The 17,359-nt window shown below is 35.3% G+C and overlaps 3 protein-coding genes across 4 annotated transcripts; 1 reads left to right on the plus strand and 2 right to left on the minus strand.

Moving 5' to 3' along the window:
• Positions 1-1,520: 1,520 nt before the first annotated feature.
• Positions 1,521-2,981, minus strand: LOC7478604 (inactive protein RESTRICTED TEV MOVEMENT 2). The gene is made up of 2 exons (XM_002312835.4): positions 2,670-2,981; positions 1,521-2,119 (listed from the first exon to the last, which is right to left on the minus strand). Exons 1-2 carry the CDS (start codon positions 2,788-2,790, stop codon positions 1,614-1,616), a joined length of 627 nt encoding a protein of 208 aa, XP_002312871.2. The 5' UTR covers positions 2,791-2,981; the 3' UTR covers positions 1,521-1,613.
• Positions 2,982-4,061: 1,080 nt separating this feature from the next.
• On the plus strand, positions 4,062-15,179 carry LOC18102200 (uncharacterized). Of its 2 annotated transcripts, XM_024608700.2 has the most exons (14): positions 4,064-4,422; positions 4,498-5,148; positions 5,545-5,751; positions 6,151-6,456; positions 6,932-7,017; positions 7,255-8,442; positions 9,446-9,587; positions 9,691-9,850; positions 10,115-10,278; positions 10,975-11,057; positions 11,412-11,511; positions 12,171-12,232; positions 13,523-13,682; positions 14,388-15,179. In XM_024608700.2, the coding sequence occupies exons 1-14, from the start codon at positions 4,237-4,239 to the stop codon at positions 14,553-14,555; spliced, it is 3,663 nt and encodes a 1,220-aa protein (XP_024464468.2). In that variant the 5' UTR covers positions 4,064-4,236; the 3' UTR covers positions 14,556-15,179. The 2 variants fall into 2 exon arrangements, 1 of the variants encoding a protein (XP_024464468.2); XR_002983776.2 differs by lacking the exons at positions 12,171-12,232; positions 13,523-13,682; positions 14,388-15,179 and adding an exon at positions 11,866-12,162 and having other exon boundaries at positions 4,062-4,422; positions 11,412-11,624.
• Positions 15,180-16,207: 1,028 nt separating this feature from the next.
• On the minus strand, positions 16,208-16,636 carry LOC7478603 (uncharacterized). Its single transcript, XM_002312834.3, has one exon. The coding sequence runs from the start codon at positions 16,634-16,636 to the stop codon at positions 16,208-16,210; it is 429 nt and encodes a 142-aa protein (XP_002312870.1).
• Positions 16,637-17,359: the final 723 nt, after the last annotated feature.

Raw genomic sequence — 17,359 nt, forward strand, 5'->3', positions numbered from 1 at the left:
CATGTCCATCAGATGATGAGAATAATAGTGAACAGAACTTGAGTTATAGTTTATGCTCTTTGTTCCCCAAAACCCTAGTCTACAAGAATAAGGAAAAATAACAAAAATCAATTCGGAAATTCATAGATTGAACTCAATTTCAAATTTTTTAGGACAGGATCCAGTTGTGATCAAGCAATCGAGCACTTCCTTTTGTCTGGAAATGATCAATTAAGAAATTGAATGAATTAATTATTCAATCATGATATCGGAGCCAATATTTTGGATGCCTCTATGTACTAAACACTCTCATAGCTTACAATGCTGGGTATGCTTATATGAAGTCTGGCATGTTAAAAAGTTGACTTGATAAACCAAGCTAACCTCATCAAACTCGAAACGGGGTTAACTGTAAGATTTTTTTTCTAATTTTTGTTCAAATGATATTATTTTATTTTTTTTAAATTATCCAAAATAATATTGTTTCATTTTTAAAATTTCAAAATGACATGATTTTAGATCTAGCAAACTTGTGACTTAATTCTTAAACCGGGTGTGATATCCATGCCTAAACCAACTAATTTTCTTTTTTCATGTTAACCCATTGCATCAGGTCTTCCTCTTTTCACTTTTTGCAGTGGCCACAACTTTATTGGAGACCATAGTTTTGAAAGAAAAAAATAATTCTGAAGGAGCCCCTTTATTCTCAACACCCCAATGGTTAATACAATTTTATAGTTCTTACAGTAGTTTTAAAATCGTTCCAAACACTCTGATATGGTTATCCAAATTAGCATCTAATTTAATATTAATCTAATTCTTGATTTACAACATTATCGTGTTTGCTTCTAATGTTCCAAACAACCCGGTGATTGTCCTAAGCATCCTCATCATTGTCCTAGTTCATGATCTGGGAAAGTTTCAGAGAGAGCTTCCTTGTTCCATGAATTGTAATGTTGTACCTTCAGAATTCTTTCAATTCCTGAACTTAGAGAAATGCTGACAGCACTAGCTGCCCCTTCGGTCTTCATTTGAAACAGCGTTAATGGTGTTGCCCTTAGTCTAAACATGCTCCTTATCTACATATATAGTAGAGTGGCATTGAACTTGCGTGGATGGTCAAAGTTTCTGACCTGTGAGGCCTTTCGAGGGACTAAACTACAAGGCCATTTGGCTAAAGCAGACAACACCTCACAAAGATTGGGTTAAGACCATCACATTCAGTGATCATGAGATGATATCCACGTAGAGATGATCTTGAGTTATCTCCTCGACGAGGATTTAAGGGATTGAACGAGGTGAGCCTGTCATGATCCCATATCAGAAATGTACTAGACTGATCTTAAGCTTATATGGTGTCAAAGTTACAAACCTATCATGTCCCTTTTGTGGGACAAAACCATGAGGCCAATACCTCGCATGGACTGGGCTAAGATACCGTCACTCTCCTGGCTGTTTGAAATAACCTCAACATTTGTTGAAATATATGCACCATTGATATTTTTTTGAAGTTTGGTTAACGCATATGTATATATATATATATGAAAGGAACTTTGCTACAACTGTTGAATTATTTAAAATGCAAACATGGTTGCAGTTGTTGTAGATTCATATACAGATGTGCATCAAACGACTTAATTCTCAGATTTCTTGAAGGACCAGCTGATGGCTTTCCTGGCATACATCCCAAGTACCACAACAGATAAAAAAAACAGAACCAGGTTCACCAATTTTCTTGGCTTCGTCATGTCCATGACCAAACCACTAAAATCCTTCCTGTAACTTTCCATATTTAGTTTCTGAGCTCCACTCACGAGTCCTTTTGCTGCTTTATCTTTATCCATCCTTGTAGGTTGCTGTGCCTTTTCCTGTGGTGGCTTCCCATCCAGCGTTGATGATTCCACCGGCGGTTGCTCGTTTTCCTGTAGCTCAGCATCATCTGGAACAATTAGTTTAGGATGCTTGACATAAAGGATTCCCTTTTCATACCTTGCTGAGATCTCCTTATGGTTATAATTTGATGAAAGAGGAATCTCCTTGAGGAAACAGCTCCATCTATTGTCACTGAGTTGGCGTTCTCCACTTATCCTTAGAACACGCGATGAGCTTACTTGAACTTTTATCTGTTCTTTCTCGAAGCCTGTAGGAAAACCAAAACATGACAAGTAAAATGTCAGATTTGCCTTTCTCTGGAATTCTGTGTTAAGAATTGCACATGGATCGAGAGAAAAAAAAATCCCACAAGGAAATTCATAAATTCATTCAAAGGCTTATGTATGGGATGAGATATCAAAAATATTTTTATATTATTTTCTAAATTTTTTTAAATTTAAAACTTTCATAGGTCGGCTGTAACATTATGTTTAATTTTATTTATTTGATTAGATAAAACAAGATAATGAGATTTAAATTTTCAACTGTTTTGATGATTAAAACTCTGGTATGATTTTAAATAATCATTTCAACTTACATAATTGAAATTGAATAGTTGAATGAGATTCTAAAAATAATTTTATATTATAATTGCAGTAAATACTATTGGCTATGCTCAACATTTCCAGGCTAAAATGACAAAACTCATTTCACAATTTTGTTCTTAATTAATTATTCTTGAAAAAGAAAAGGAAAAAAAAAAAAACTAGACTAAACTGGAGAAAAACTAAAAAAAATAAAAATTAAGAAGCCTAGACCTGGCAGGAGGACTCGCAGAGTGTCAACTCCAAGCTGTCGATCCCATTCCATTTTTGGTTCAAACTCTTCGTATACACGTCCTGCAGCAACTGCACCAGTACCCCTTGGCTTTGATTCCATTTTTGGTTCAAACTTCAAACTCTTCGTATACACGTCGTGGAGCAACTGCAACAGTAACCCTTGGCTTTGATTCCGTTTTTTAGCCTTTGTTTGTTTTCAGATTTTGTTCTGATATCTCTGATGATGAGCGGAGAAGAGCTATGGATTCTTGGTTTTTATGCAAGAGAATTTATATAAATAAATTTGATTGCTAGAAGCCTAGAAGCCTTGTGTGTTCTGTATATTTGTTGCTTTGGACAATGCTATTCTTTGTGTAATTGGTATGCCATTGTCTTAGATTTATTCCTTTCAAATTGTTTCCATGGCTTCAAGCATGCTTTGTTTGGCAATATAGAGTTGGTCACTCCATGCGTACGCAAATCGCAAAAGGGAAACTTTTTTCTAGGGTTAATTAGCTCAAAGAAAAGAGAGAAGATTGTGCCCAATTAGTTGCAAAGAACACTTGATTTATGGGAAAAAAAAATATTTTTTCAAAAAATATTAGTTGTATGGAAATAATCATACAATCTCCCAAAATAATTTTTTTTATAGGATTAATTTGCATTTAACTAGTATAGTTAATATATTTTTTTAATTTGTTTTTTATGATACTCACTACTAAAATGAAAGCGAAAACATTTTAGTTTACACTTGATTATCATGTAAGAAAAAAAAAATAGAAATAGTGAAAATAGAAATATATTTAATTAAAAAATAAAAATATAAAATAAATATATTTTTAAAATGAATTTTTATACTTTTAAAACAGGAAAAAACAGGAAGTCCATGCATATCTCTTTTATTCTTATTATTTATGTTTTTTTTATATTTAGAAACAGTAATTAATTAAATGCTATGTTTTTTTAAATATTGGTTAGTTGTTTACTTACCACTATTTTTTTTTCTAAAATTTAATTATGGTATTTCCCACTTCATTAAACCAATTTTTACATACTATGATTAAATCCTAAATCTTCTAAGAGATTGAGCCCGAGACCTTCAAAATTAATCTTAAATCTTAACCACTGGCGTTTTCACTTAGCTCTCTTTTTTTTTTAAAAAAAAAAAACAAATTCCTTTTTTTCACTCAAACTGTACGATGGGCCGGACAGGTCGTCCATCCCGATGGTCATGGACTTAGACCCAAGCCCACCAATAAAACCTTAATTAATTATGAGCCGGATTCTCACTCATCAAAATAATAAAAAACCTAGCCCAGCCCATCTCGTAATTTTTTAGCCTTTTTAAAAGAAAAACCAAAATAGAGGGAAAAATAAATTCAGAGACAGAAAGGGAAACAAATTTCCTTTCGATTTATATCTCGGCGGCCTGCAATTTCAAAAAAACAAAAAGAAAGAAAAGAAAAGAAAACTGAGCCGCCGCTGCCACCGTCACGGCCACCGTCACCGCCAGCAGCAGCAGTGGAGAGTCTGAGAGAGAGTGTGGGAGAGATCGAGAGGAATTAAAATGGCAGTCGACACGAATTTCTCTTCATTTTTCGACAAATTAAAACTACTAGAAGAAGATCCACTGATTCTCCCTCCCAAAACCTGGGAATCAATCCCTTCCCAAAATGCCCCTACTTCTTCTTCCTATTTCCCCCCCCAACCACCGCCACCACTCCTCCACCACTCTCCCTCTCCTTCCCTCTCCGTAAGTATCAATTTATTTTTCCTGATATTTCTATACAAATAATTAATAATCTGATTTTTTCTTTTATTTTTTTAGGAGGAAAGTTTGGTGAGGCTAGCATTGAACGCACTGCAGGGTTCAGAATCGGCTCTTATCAGTATCGAAAAGCTCTCTGCTGTGTTCATATCCGACCCGGCCGATCGGACTTACCATACAATTCCCAATCTATGGAACCGGTCTACCAGCACACACGCATTGGGGAAGTTTCTGACCTCCATTGCTCGTTCCGGTTTCGTAATTTTTCTTCTCCGTAAATTTGTAGATTATTTTAACAATTTTAATTTCGAAGCATATTTGGACGCGGCCTCTTCTTATAGTTTAGTTAATCAAGCGTTTAGTGTTGCGGTAGGGAAGGTTTTAGAAGGGTATATGAGTGCGCTTGGTACATTATATGCTTCGATAGATTTGAGGCGCTCCTCGAAGAGTAATGGTGTTGATCTTAAGAATTGTAGAGTGTCGTGCTTTACGAGTGTGGTGCATTCTGAAGTTACATTGTTGGAGGTGTTTTTGCATACAAAGGAATTGAGGACTCAGGTTGAAGTGCTTGGGAATGTGTGTAATGTTCAAAGTGTAGCTCTTTGTTTCTTGGAGTCTTCGGTTGAAGAGTTGACTGCGAAAGCAAGCTTGGAGTTTTGTAATTTCTATAGAGGAGGGGATCTTCTTACTTATTTGTATAGGCAACTACAGGTCAGGTTAATTAAAGTTTTTTAGTTTTCGCCTAATGGTATCATTTGCAAGTGATTGTTTATTCTGCAATGTAAGTTATTAACTCTTTTGCTTGTGTTGCAAAATCTGATAAAGGTTTAAACTCTCAATGATTTTAGTAAAAATATGAGGTAATTGTGAACTATGGTAAATCCATTGCTCAAATGCTACCATTGTTGTGTCATCTTTGTGAATGGAGGTGTTTTGGTGGTTACCTTGCTTTTTGCTGCTGAACCTTTAAAGTTTTATTTTGTTGAAAATTCTTCCAGATTGCTTCCGGGTTTTGGATATTTTTTTTGTTTCTTAAATTGTGAAAGCATATTTTCACATTTCTTGTGGTTTTGCTAAAACAATAGTTCTTACCAATACTTTTTTTAGGTTGCTGATCCTGCTCACCGTGCTCTGCTCAAGTTCCTGTTTATTCGCTCATGTCAACCATATATTGGATTTATAAGATCGTGGATATACGAGGCAGAGATTAGTGATCCGTACAAGGAATTTATGGTAGAATATGCTGATAATCTATCTCCTCATCCACATTACAAAGGTGGCATCCCTATCGACTTTGTGTTGGCAAGTATTCAGGTAATGTCTTTCATCCAAAAAAAAAAAAAAGTACTAGGAAAATGCAGTTTATATCAACATTCCTACATTGAATTTGAAGACTCTATTGAGGTGCTGTAAAAGTAATCTTATCTGATGTATTGTGGAATCTGACTAGAAATCCAATGGATCTTGAGACATTAAAACAGAGTTGGCTCTGATAAAAAAAAAATAAATCAAAATCTAAAGATTTCAATCCAATGAAAAATTTGGGACTAGATAGCTGGGAAAATATTTAAAGAAATATTTGCGTTTGTACTCAATCGAATTCAGGTTGAAACTAGGTTCAGGCCCAAGCTTTTGGTATGTGTTATACTCTGAATATTTTGTGTTAAAGTAGATTCTCATAATATGGTTGGGTACTGTTTACTTCATGAGCAGGACAGGGTTGCTGTTCCTTGTTTTCTGAAGGACTTTTTTATTCCAATTGTCAGAGCTGGTCAGCAGCTTCAAGTGCTAAAGAAATTGCTTGAATTATGTAATTATGTTGGCCCTGAAGAGTATACTTGTGAGGATTTGCTTCCCAGTTGGAGGGGATATTTAAGCAGTCATTTGTTTTCTGCATCTCCATTGACTTTCAGTAAAGGATATCTAGAAGCCATGGTAATTGCAAGGAACAATTATTATGAAAACATGCTAGAGAAGATAAAAAATCTGTCGTCGAAGTTGGAATTTAGGCATCGGCAGGTAATAGTTTTGTGATCAGAACTCAATTTCCTTGATATTCTTTTTTTTTTTTTGCATTCTGCTATCATTGATGGTAGAAGATTGAAATTCACTATCTCGATACCCTTTCTCTTGCCTTTATATCTTGCTGTTTGCTATATAGTGAAAATGCCAGTTTGCTTGGCATTTGGGATGGGCTATTGTTATGACTTCAATTAATGGTGAAGAAAGTAAAAAATAAAATCAATATTGTTACTCGTAACTGGTAGAACCATGATCCATAATGTCTAGCCCCTTCTTGGTTCCATTCCTTATATAAAATAAATATATTCACTGGTAGTTATATGCTTTACAGTTTGATAGTTTTCCAGAGGGGAAGATTCTGTCATGTTCAGTAGGTGATTGTCATGCCTATATGCTTTTATGGAGGCTCTTTTTGCTGCCTTGCTTTTATGATAATCATTCAATAGGTGATTTATAAATTTCCATTTTTCAGGTAGTTCCACATGGCACTATATCTATTGCCTTTGACAATGGTGAAGGGAGTTCAAAGAATGCAGTTTCACATATGTTTTTTGACAGGTTGATTGTCCATCAACATCTGTTAAATATGTGCAGTGTGTATATTTGTCTGTTATGCGCTTGAAATTCTCTTAACCATGTCATCTTGAGAGTGCTTGGAGTGTCACGAGAGAGGGGTGATACCCTGTAACTTGTATTGCATTTATTTCATCATTTATCATTCTTGCTTTTATCAGTCATTTTTCTTTTCTATTTTTTTGTTATGTCCACTGATTTTTTGTGTTTCTGTGCTTCTAGGGCTGTTGATAACACCGATTTTGATGACTCTAGCACAAGTGATGAGTGCTATGTGTTGGGTACATCTGATTCATCTGAATGTTCATCTTTAAGTGGGTCTGAAGAGCAAGCGGAGGCTGAGCAGCTAATTGAGCAGGGTAATGGTTTGGTTGGAGATGAACAGAGATACTTATCTTCCTTGAGGTTTTCCATGAGTAGCCCAACTGATACTGCATTGCGAAAGCCTACTCAAAGTGAAATTTCACGTGACATCGAAACTGACTCACGTAAAAATAGTGAAGAAAACAATTTTGTTGGCCATTTCATGCGTGTTTATGATAAGAAAAGAACTTCGAGTCATGAATTTCCACCCCCTGATTCAGAGGAGTCAAATTCATCATGCATGTTTGATAATATAGATAGTGTAATTGGTAAGGGCTGGCAGCTTGGCCTTCCAAAAAATTCTGTTTACAATGACAAATGGCAGAGCTTTTATCCATGGTCAGATCATTGTGACTCTGTCCAAGAAGCGAGTAAAACAAATATGGGAATTTTGAAAGCAGATCTACCATATTTTACCCATATGACTTCTGCTAAAGATGTTTTAATAGAGAAAGCCTCAGGAGCTGATCAACTTAAAAACAGAAACTCTACTTCAAGTTTATTTGCATTACAGCCATGGAAGGTTAATTACCACTCTAATTTTCTAAGTAGAAACCCAATGTTGAAAAAAAATGCCTGCTTTCACCTTGTAACCATGCCCAAAGAGAAATGCAGCACAGCATATGTACCATCTTTACCTTGCTTTGACTTTTCAACTGTTGAAGACCCTTGTAAGGCATCTGTAGAAAAGTTCGCTGCCAGTTTCCGACATGAATTTGGGTCTCCGGTTCCGCTGCATATTACTGCTCCAGCTACCAGTGGTAAGAGTCATGATAAGGGTAAACAAGGCTGTGATGGAGAAGCTGTCTTGTTTGATAATGCCAGAGCATGTGTTAGTGACTCGTCAGTACACTTGAAAGAACAAGATAAAGAAGCTGTTGTTTCAACAAATGGTTGTGGTGGGACTAGTTGGCAGAGCCTGCTTAAGAGTTTTAGTTACACTGAAAATGAAAGTGTTGGAGATCACAGGGAGAGTTTGTCATCCACGTTCGAGATTCCACTCGATTTTGTCATCGACAAATGCTTGCTGCAGGAAATCTTGCTCCAGTATCCTTTTACAATTATTTCCCCTTTATTCAGTCGTTAGTATATATGAATGTGCTCTAGATGCAGTGCAAAGATTAATCTGATACTGTTTCAGTTTTTTACCTTTCCCCCCTCCTTTTATGAGCCCTATACTCTTTCTTCACATGGCTTCCCAACAGCATATTTGTTTGTAAAGGACCACCTGCCTTTTACATTAGCCTCTCACTGTATTTCATCATTGTCTTTTGGTATTTTGTTTCTGCTGTGTATAGATTTCTAGGCATTTATTTATGAGGTTTGGTGCTTGTTTTTTCTGTGTGGTTTAAAGAGGCTGTAAGAATAGAGTTTTCCGAGGGACCCAATTATTGAATTATTTTTTAACCTTTTGAGCTTTTGAATTGGTGTCCTTTTCTTTAGTTTTATAAATGGGAAATCATAGATTCCTTTCCTTGGTGGCCATTGCCTAGTCCAATTGTAAAAAAAATGATCTTGCATCCTGAGAGTACAAGTTCGTATAATGAGAGCAGTCACTTCATGCAAAAAATGATAAAGGATAGGGCTTCTCAAATTCTCCCTCTTAGTAGGACTCATTTTGTGGGGTTCATATCTAGGTGAAAAGCTAACAGAACTCTTTACTTCCCTTGTCTTTGAGCATGTATTGGATGTTTGTCCAGGGGTTTGGAATCATGAGAGAAGCCTTTGAATAGTCTTTTTTGAGACCTGCAATTATCTAATTCAAATCAGAAACCTGAGTAAGTTCTTGAGGGTTTCTTGTTGGAACTGATAATTGATTTCTCGTAAGCAATCTTAATGAAATGGAATACAATGGAAGTTCTCTGATGTTTGGAAGAATCAGTGCATGCTGTAGAAAAGGTGTTGCTGATTTAGCCTTTCCTTCTCATCTTTCTTCTTTCTGTTTCTCAGCATTATATATCATGCATATCCTTTCTGATTTCATGCTTAACACGGTGCCTTTAGGAGAGAATTTAATTTTGAAAAACAAAATTTCCCTTAATGATGCTAGATATAAATATGTCAGCAGGCTTGCTATTAAGCTGCTTGAAGAGGGTTTTGATTTGCAAGGACATTTACAGGCTTTGCGGCGGTACTACTTCATGGAATCAGCAGACTGGGCAGATTTGTTCATCATGTCCCTTTGGCATCATGTATTTCTGTCTGCTAATCACTTTTAATGTGTTACTATTATGGTAATTTGATTCAAATACCAGAGCTTCTGATCTTTTCCTTCCTTTTTACATGAAACAACAGAAGTGGTGTGTTGCCGAGGCTGAGCAGAGGGTGTTAGAAATTCAACGGTTCCTTGAGTTGTCAGTTAAGAGGTCATCATGTGAACGAGACCCTAATAAGGATCGGTTGTTTGTCTACATGAAAGGGAATGATACAATGCCCCTTTCAGCATTTACAATTGGTAATTGTTTTCATTGCAGTTTAAGTGCTAAGAGACTGACAAGTCATTTCAATCATGTATAGTTTTCATTTTTTTTCTTTCCGAAAAGAAAAACATGCACCTACTTTGCACCATACTTGTGTGCCCTGGAAGACTTTGGTACCTTAGTCTTAGTGCACCTTGAGTCTTAAATAGAATGTTCTGAATATGATTTAGGCTTACTACTGTGAACTCTTTTTTTATTATTTCAGTTTGTGCTAATATTGACCTTGTCAATGATGGCAGGAGTGCATTCCTTCAATTTTTTGGGTTTGGGTTACCGAGTGGATTGGCCAATTAGCATTGTTTTGACTCCAAGTGGATTGAAAATATATGCTGAGATATTCAGTTTTCTGATACATGTGAAGCTTGCTGTTTTCTCTTTGACTGAAGTATGGCGCTCACTGAAGGTATTAATACCCAGATAATGTCTTAGTTTGTCTTGTAGATTAGCAGGGGGCTTCATTTTCCTTTGCATGGACTTGTTGGGGGGGTTTTGCATTGTTTTTGAAAGACAGGATGAATTGGTACTTTGTGATCATTCTTAGTTAGACAGAACAAATCTAACGGTTGGCTGTCAACCGCAACAATACCTGTGGGGTTTTTCCCTAGAGTCTCAGACTGATCATCTTGCATAAACTGCTCTTGATTATTATATTTCAAACAATATCCTTGTTGTTGCAACTACTTTATGGATTGCTTAGAAATGATTTTTTTTATGATCCAATGATAATTGAACTACTGTTGCACCATATTTATCTTCTCTTTGTTACACTGTTCTCAGAGTTTCCGAGTTGCACAACTGCTTGTCTGTATGGTCCTTTTATGTAGTTAATTCTATGTGTTTATGAAAGAATGGTGCATCTTTGAAACATCACTTAAAACTCAAGTCTTCTATCCTTTTTTGGATGGAAGTAAAATAAGTGTTTTAAATTAAATTTTCAGAGATCACTGAAGCATGTAAGTTTTGAGAAGGTTGATAACATCATCCATATAAGAATCAGATAGTAAATCAGCTTCTTGGTGTTTGATTTTGAATTATGGAAGCTAATGGAACTGAATTGGCATTGTTTGTAATTTTATAACATGTCACCTATGTTTTATAGGATATGACGCACATGGTGACCCGAAATCATTCTACAACACAAGAACGCGGAATTCGCCATCTTAACATTTTGATAACAATGAGGTACTCAGAACTCTTTCTTTCTTATGTAAATTTTATGACATTTATTTCCTTCTGATGCCATAAGGTGCTTTTAGTTGATAATGATAATAATGGCATTGTCTTCAAGTATATATGCTTTCGTATTAATTGTTGATTATCTAATGATGATGATGATGATGATGAGCACATGGAAAGTTTTTAGAGTACTTGGTTATGTGAAAGTTGCATGAAATGTCAAAATGCTGTATATTAGTCGAAACTTCTGCTGGTTTAGCGTGATTTTTTTAGGATGCTATTTTTAGCTTCGAAGGTAGTTTTACATTAGGCCTGAAGTTTTATACAAACAAGTATATTTACTCCTCTGTTCCATGACAGGCACCACATCAATCATTTTATATCTGCATTGCAACAGTATGTGCAGTCACAGTTATCTTATGTGTCATGGTGCAAGTTTCTCCGCTCCCTAAAGTATAAGGTTTGAAGCAACTTACTTTCACTTCTTTTTTTTTCCAGTCCATGATATATTTCTTTGGCTTCACTAGTATGTGTGCTGCTGATATATATTATTCCCGCATACTTTACGTGGTGGTTGAATTTATGGTTTACTGCTGAAAATGATTGTGGAAAACAATTTAATGTTATTTCCAATTTCTAATTTTCCATTGGATTTTGAGGCATTATACTTTGGTTTTAACTCTGCATTTCTCCTTTACTGTGATGTGGCATATCTGTAATATGAATTTAGGACAACTATCTAACTTATTCAATGTTGAAAATTTGAAATCAAAATGAGAAATCAGTTCTTCTTTGAAAGGGAGAAAGAAGAAAGGTTTTTGGAGGCGCTGGTCGAGAAACATTCCAATTGTTGTGTCCTTGGATCATGGAGATGGAGGATATGCTTGAAGATCGAATGTGCTTGGAAAGAACTTAATGATTTTCAATAAGAAAGCTGTGGGGACTACAGACAGTATTCACAACCTTGATTGAACGTGTTCTAATATAATGCAAATTTGTGACACTATTACTGCTGTTATGAGAGACCATGGAAAGATGAAATGCAGTTGATGGAGATTTTTAATGATAGAAGGAAATGAACCTATCCATTGACCAGTCTTGAACTTTGTTGTTTTCTAGGTCAAAGACATGATGGATCTGGAGTCAGTGCACATGGCATATTTAACTGATTCACTACACATGTAAGTTGAGGCCTTTTTCTTGCTGTTTCACTACACATGGAATTTGACGTCTCAGTCATTTAGAGTGTGTTTGGTATTGCTGTTGTGGTTGTGGTTTGAAAAAAGTTGTTTTATAAAAAGTACTTTTAGTTGAGGTTGGTTTAAAAAAATAGGTGTTTGGTTAAAACTGTGGTTGAAATTAAGGTTGAACAAAAAGTAGTTTAATATGTTTGGTTAATAATGCTTTTGAAATTGATGTTATAAAATAATTTTAAAAAATATATATTAATATTGATGATTTTTAATTTAAATATTGTAGATTTAACTATTATTATTACATCATGAAATAAATCATACTTTATATAAAATATTTTTTATTGGTTCATTAAACCATCTACATTTCCATCACGTACGAAATACATCCGACAAGAACTACAGTTTCCATAATTTTTTAGCGTGTAATAAAATTAGATAAAATATTATCATGTATAAAATTCACTCTAAACTAGTTTTTTTTTTTAAAAAAAATGTTAAAAAAATTAGCACACTAAAAAAAAAAAAAAAATTGTCCACGCAGTGCAAGATAATTGCACTGTTCACTATTTTTTAAGTGAACAGTGCAATTCTCTTGCACTGTTCACATGAACAGTGCATCACTATGCACTGTTCATGTTAATTGCACTGTTCATTGACAATATGAACAGTGCAATTAACATGAACAGTGCAAATAGCAAGGAATTCTTGCTTTTAACGCAGAAAAGAGGTGGGACCCAGTGAACAATATGCCTCCTTTTTCTTTAACCAAACGGCTGCAACTGCGTTTTAAATAAAACGCAGCCGCAGAGCCAAACGGGCTCTCATTTAGCCTAATCGTGCATGTGCATGTACCAGCGCACTATGAATGAGAGATGGTTATATTCCTTTCATAAAGCACTTGCCTAAATATTCTTGTCAGATTTTAAGATACATTATATCTGAACCCAGAGGGGCATACTACACTCGAATTGAGTTGTGTCATTTGCATCGTTTTCAAATCATATTCAACACCACATTTTTGTTTTACAATGTCTTAGTGACAGTTTCCTTCGATAATTTTTTTTAAAAAAACTTTGCACCTTTTCTTTAAAATGCAATTAATTATTTGCTAGGTTGGTGTTGGACTGGGAAATGTGTCAAATTTTATACCTGATTAACTTTTGGTTGATAATGTTATTATCCATGCCCCTGCATACCTTCCATGCCATTAGATGCTGACATCTATAAAAAAAAAAAAAAGAGATTATCAGTTAACAGTGAGCTTGATCTTCGCAGATGTTTTCTCTCTAATGAAACACGGTCTGTAGCCATCATTATTGAAAGCATTTTGCAATGTGCCTTTGAGTTTCGGTCTTGTTTTACTGGTGGCATGTGGGATATGGGACTGGATCAAGGAGACTTGTTGGGTAAACTTTCTAGAATCAATATATCCCAGGTAATTCTTGCACTGTATCTCCAATGTGTTGCCTTTACAACTAAAAGCTGCATTTGCATGCATAGGTATTGACATGATTAAACTTGTGTTGATATGGATATATTTCTTAAGAGTCAGGTCTGACAGCCTACCAAATATCAAATATTGAGACAACTTATGTGTTTTATTGACTAAATGTGCATATGTCACTATTTGCCTATTTGTCCTGATATATGTGAGTCGTTGCTTCTTAAGACGGCTGTGACGTTCACCTACTGATAGCATGCATGTGTTTTGGCTCAAGAATATTACACTTATATTACTGACAGTGGTTATGACGAATTAAGGCGTGCTACTAGTATAAATTGACTTCTAGTTGTTGGACAATGATTGAGTTTGTTGTACACATGAAAGATAATCCATCCTTTCAAAAAGAAATATACTGTAAAACTAAGGATCATTATATTGAGCTTGTGGATGGGATAATCCATCCTTTCACATTTCGGTTTCATATGGCAAGTGATTCATCTTAGTTTGAAATGTACTTTGAGGGTTCCATGAAACATGTTAATGCACAAAGTCTTCTTATGTGCTTGAATTATGACTGCCTGTACTGTGCAGTTACAATTCTAGTTTGCGTTAGCTTTCTAGTTTTACAGCTCTCTGAAATGTTTTGAGAACAATTACAGACTGCATATAAGCTTTACTGGTGCATCACTTCTGCAGGTGCTTGCCATAAAGCAAAAGTTCGACAAAAATTTGAAACAATTGCATTTATGCTATCTCAAGTTTCCTAAGCATGGGGAGTTTGGGCTATCCCGTTTCTGGGGATATCTCAACTACAACAAGTACTACTCAGATGTTGGAAATGAAATGGACCTTTATGCCTTGTGAGCCTAAAGTTCTATGACATGCCTATGATGCTGAACAGTGGATTGCATACCAACGTGCAAAGAGATAATAATCCAACCGAGTTCCATAACAGGATGGCGTTGCCAAATGCCAATCCCAGTTGCTGATATCTTAAGGGTCCTCCTGTTGCTCACCTAACACTCGCAATTTCAGCCGTTGTCCATTCGAGGTGGGAGCTTCCTCTTCTTTTAGGGTTTGGTGTTGTGATGCTGAGTTTTTTCTTTGCTATAGGGTATAAAAATAGGTGTGATGCTGAGTTGTAAAATCAATCTCCATGATGTGCTGTTTTAACCATCTAAAGAATGGGCAGAGATTCCTTCATTCTTTAGCCATTTTGGGGGCATGTATTATACTTACCAGGTTTATTAGCCTGTTGGTTTGTGCTAGGGAAAAGGAATTATGTACTTTAGTGGGATAGTACAAAATCTGTATTTGTATGGTAGCATAGAAATTACTGTGCGTACACTCTATACAATGTAAATGTGTACAGCCAGCCTCTTGCCAAATTTATGTAACTAGAGAGTGCCCCGCACGATGCTGTAGGTATTATAATGTTTTAAACTTTCAAAATATTTAGGCATATAAATAAATGATAAAATTGTCGTATACATTTTTTTTATTATGGTATCAAAGCTTTTGTAACTAGACAGTTAATTAAATATATTATAGTGGTGAGTCCATGTAAATTTTGTGCAGTAACAAAGCTATGAAGGAGCAAAATTATTGTACAGCAAAATAGTACTGATCTCTCTTATGAAGAGCAGCACGACGTACAAGGGCAAGCAAGCTCAAGGTGGGCAAACTTTGCAAGAAAAGAATGGCCTGAAGGTTCAGGTGGAGATAGCTTGGAAAGACGCGGAAATACAACAGCTCAAGGACCAGCTTTATCTAAGAGATGTGGAAATTCAGAGGCTTGAAAAGATTATTGATTCTGATAAGAATGCAGAGATCCAGAGGCTTGAGAAGACCATTCAGTCTGCTAACGACGCTTATAAATGATCTTCGCAAAGCTTTCACGGCTGCTTAAAATGCGTTTACACCTCCAAACGAAATGTCCGAAGTTGAAACGAAGTGCATAGAAGAAAAAAAGAATCCTTGATGTTAAGCTGATTTAGGCTTGGACAGGTCTACCCACCGAGTTAATCAGGCTTGGCCGAGATATTTTTTCGATTTTCGATTTAAATTAAAACTTGTCTTGAGTATATGATTTTTTGGGTCAATTTACTGAGCCGAGCTAAGTTTAAGGTTGGGAAGGAAATGATGATTAAAAAAAATAGGGCATGGCATTAGATTTCATGGAGAATAATGCTAGCAAGAATCAAATGAACGATAGCTAAGAAATACTCACTCACATAAAATGCGACCTTGTCACAAACTTCAAAATTATCGTGGGCAACTTTTTGACACAATGAAACTTAACCTCCATGATAAAATCAAGAATCTACTCATAGATTTCTACCCAAGCAAAAAAATAAAATAAAATAAAATAAATTGCTCTAATTCAACTCAGAGTTCTCTCATAGCTCTCCTCCATCTCTTATTTCCAACAATGCTAGAAAATAAAAGTTAATAACCCAAAACTTATTCAACTAGATGCAGGACTTGGCGCATTCTTAGGAATCCTTGACATGTTATTAAGTAGAACTCGGCACGACTGGTTCAGGACTTGGAGCAGATAATAGTGAAGCACAGCGTTTCCTGATCCACAATGGAGGCAAGAAAGGATCAAAACTAAATCCTTTAGGCTTGCACTTGTCATCAATTACAGCCAAGGCACTGCAACATTTAGGGCCGACTAAGTTCTTTTGAAAGGTCAGCACCAAGGAGGCAACCTCATGCAAGCAAATATCTGCGTGCGCCTTGATGGTTGCCAAGCACTCTTGAATTTCTACAGGGTTCCGACCGAAAAATGGTGTTGCAGGAGCTGCCGCTACACCTGAGGCGACCACCATGAACCCAAAAGCTAGCGTGAATACAATCGAGCATGTCATGGTAGCTTGAACCATCTTGGGTGAAGATAGACGTGGACCAGCTAAGTGTGATGGAAGGGTAGAGGATGCCATTTTAAAGGACCATGCATGCAAGGCATAACGTCCTTGTAATTAATGTTGATTTAATTAGCTCCGTTGTATAACCGACTAGGCATGGAGTTAATTGAGTTTGACCATCTTCGCTGTTTGTTTGTTTCTTTATTTGAAACTGAAACTAATACGTTTTAAAAGTATATTTGGTATAAAAAATATTAAATTAATTATTTTTTAGTATTTATTGATGGTTTTAACAACGTGTTGATATCAAAAAAATAAATAAATAATTTATTTTAATATATTAAAAAAAAACATTTATAAAAAAAACATGATATCAAAGAAATAAAATCACTGTTTACTGTGTTAAAGGATTGGTTTATTGGTGGGTCAGTTTTCTAAAATCCAGGAAGATGAATGGATAGAAAAAAAAAAGTATAAGAAAAACATAACAAAAAAAAAAAAAAGAAACTGATTAAGAAAAATTATATTATTTTAGTTTAACAGTAAATATTATCAATAATTACTAGTTAATTACTCCATAACAGAGACAGATAAGGAGGAAACAAAAAGAAAAATCAGAGAGAAAGTTTTTTTTTAAAATCATCTGAGAAGAAATATTAAAATTTAATAGAATTCATCATAATTCTTTATTTTCTCCAAGTAGATTCATAGAATAATTATTTAGAATTATATTAATTTAAAACTTCTTCGACATAATACTTAAAAAACTTACCGCATTAATTCACCCCAGCTTGCATT

The sequence above is a fragment of the Populus trichocarpa genome, chromosome 9 (assembly GCF_000002775.5).
Source record: "Populus trichocarpa isolate Nisqually-1 chromosome 9, P.trichocarpa_v4.1, whole genome shotgun sequence".
NCBI classification, from domain to species: Eukaryota; Viridiplantae; Streptophyta; class Magnoliopsida; order Malpighiales; family Salicaceae; genus Populus; species Populus trichocarpa.

What these genes read in the sequence shown, in the direction of transcription:
- LOC7478603 (XM_002312834.3), bottom strand. Translation starts at nt 16,636, where the DNA reads ATGGCATCCTCTACCCTTCCATCACACTTAGCTGGTCCACGTCTATCT.
- LOC7478604 (XM_002312835.4), bottom strand. Translation starts at nt 2,790, where the DNA reads ATGGAATCAAAGCCAAGGGGTACTGGTGCAGTTGCTGCAGGACGTGTA. An exon ending in TCTGCGAGTCCTCCTGCCAG is followed by an intron (nt 2,120 to 2,669) that starts GTCTAGGCTTCT and finishes GTTTTCCTACAG; the next exon opens with GCTTCGAGAAAGAACAGATA.
- LOC18102200 (XM_024608700.2), top strand. Translation starts at nt 4,237, where the DNA reads ATGGCAGTCGACACGAATTTCTCTTCATTTTTCGACAAATTAAAACTA. An exon ending in TCACATATGTTTTTTGACAG is followed by an intron (nt 7,018 to 7,254) that starts GTTGATTGTCCA and finishes CTGTGCTTCTAG; the next exon opens with GGCTGTTGATAACACCGATT. An exon ending in CCTTTCAGCATTTACAATTG is followed by an intron (nt 9,851 to 10,114) that starts GTAATTGTTTTC and finishes CAATGATGGCAG; the next exon opens with GAGTGCATTCCTTCAATTTT.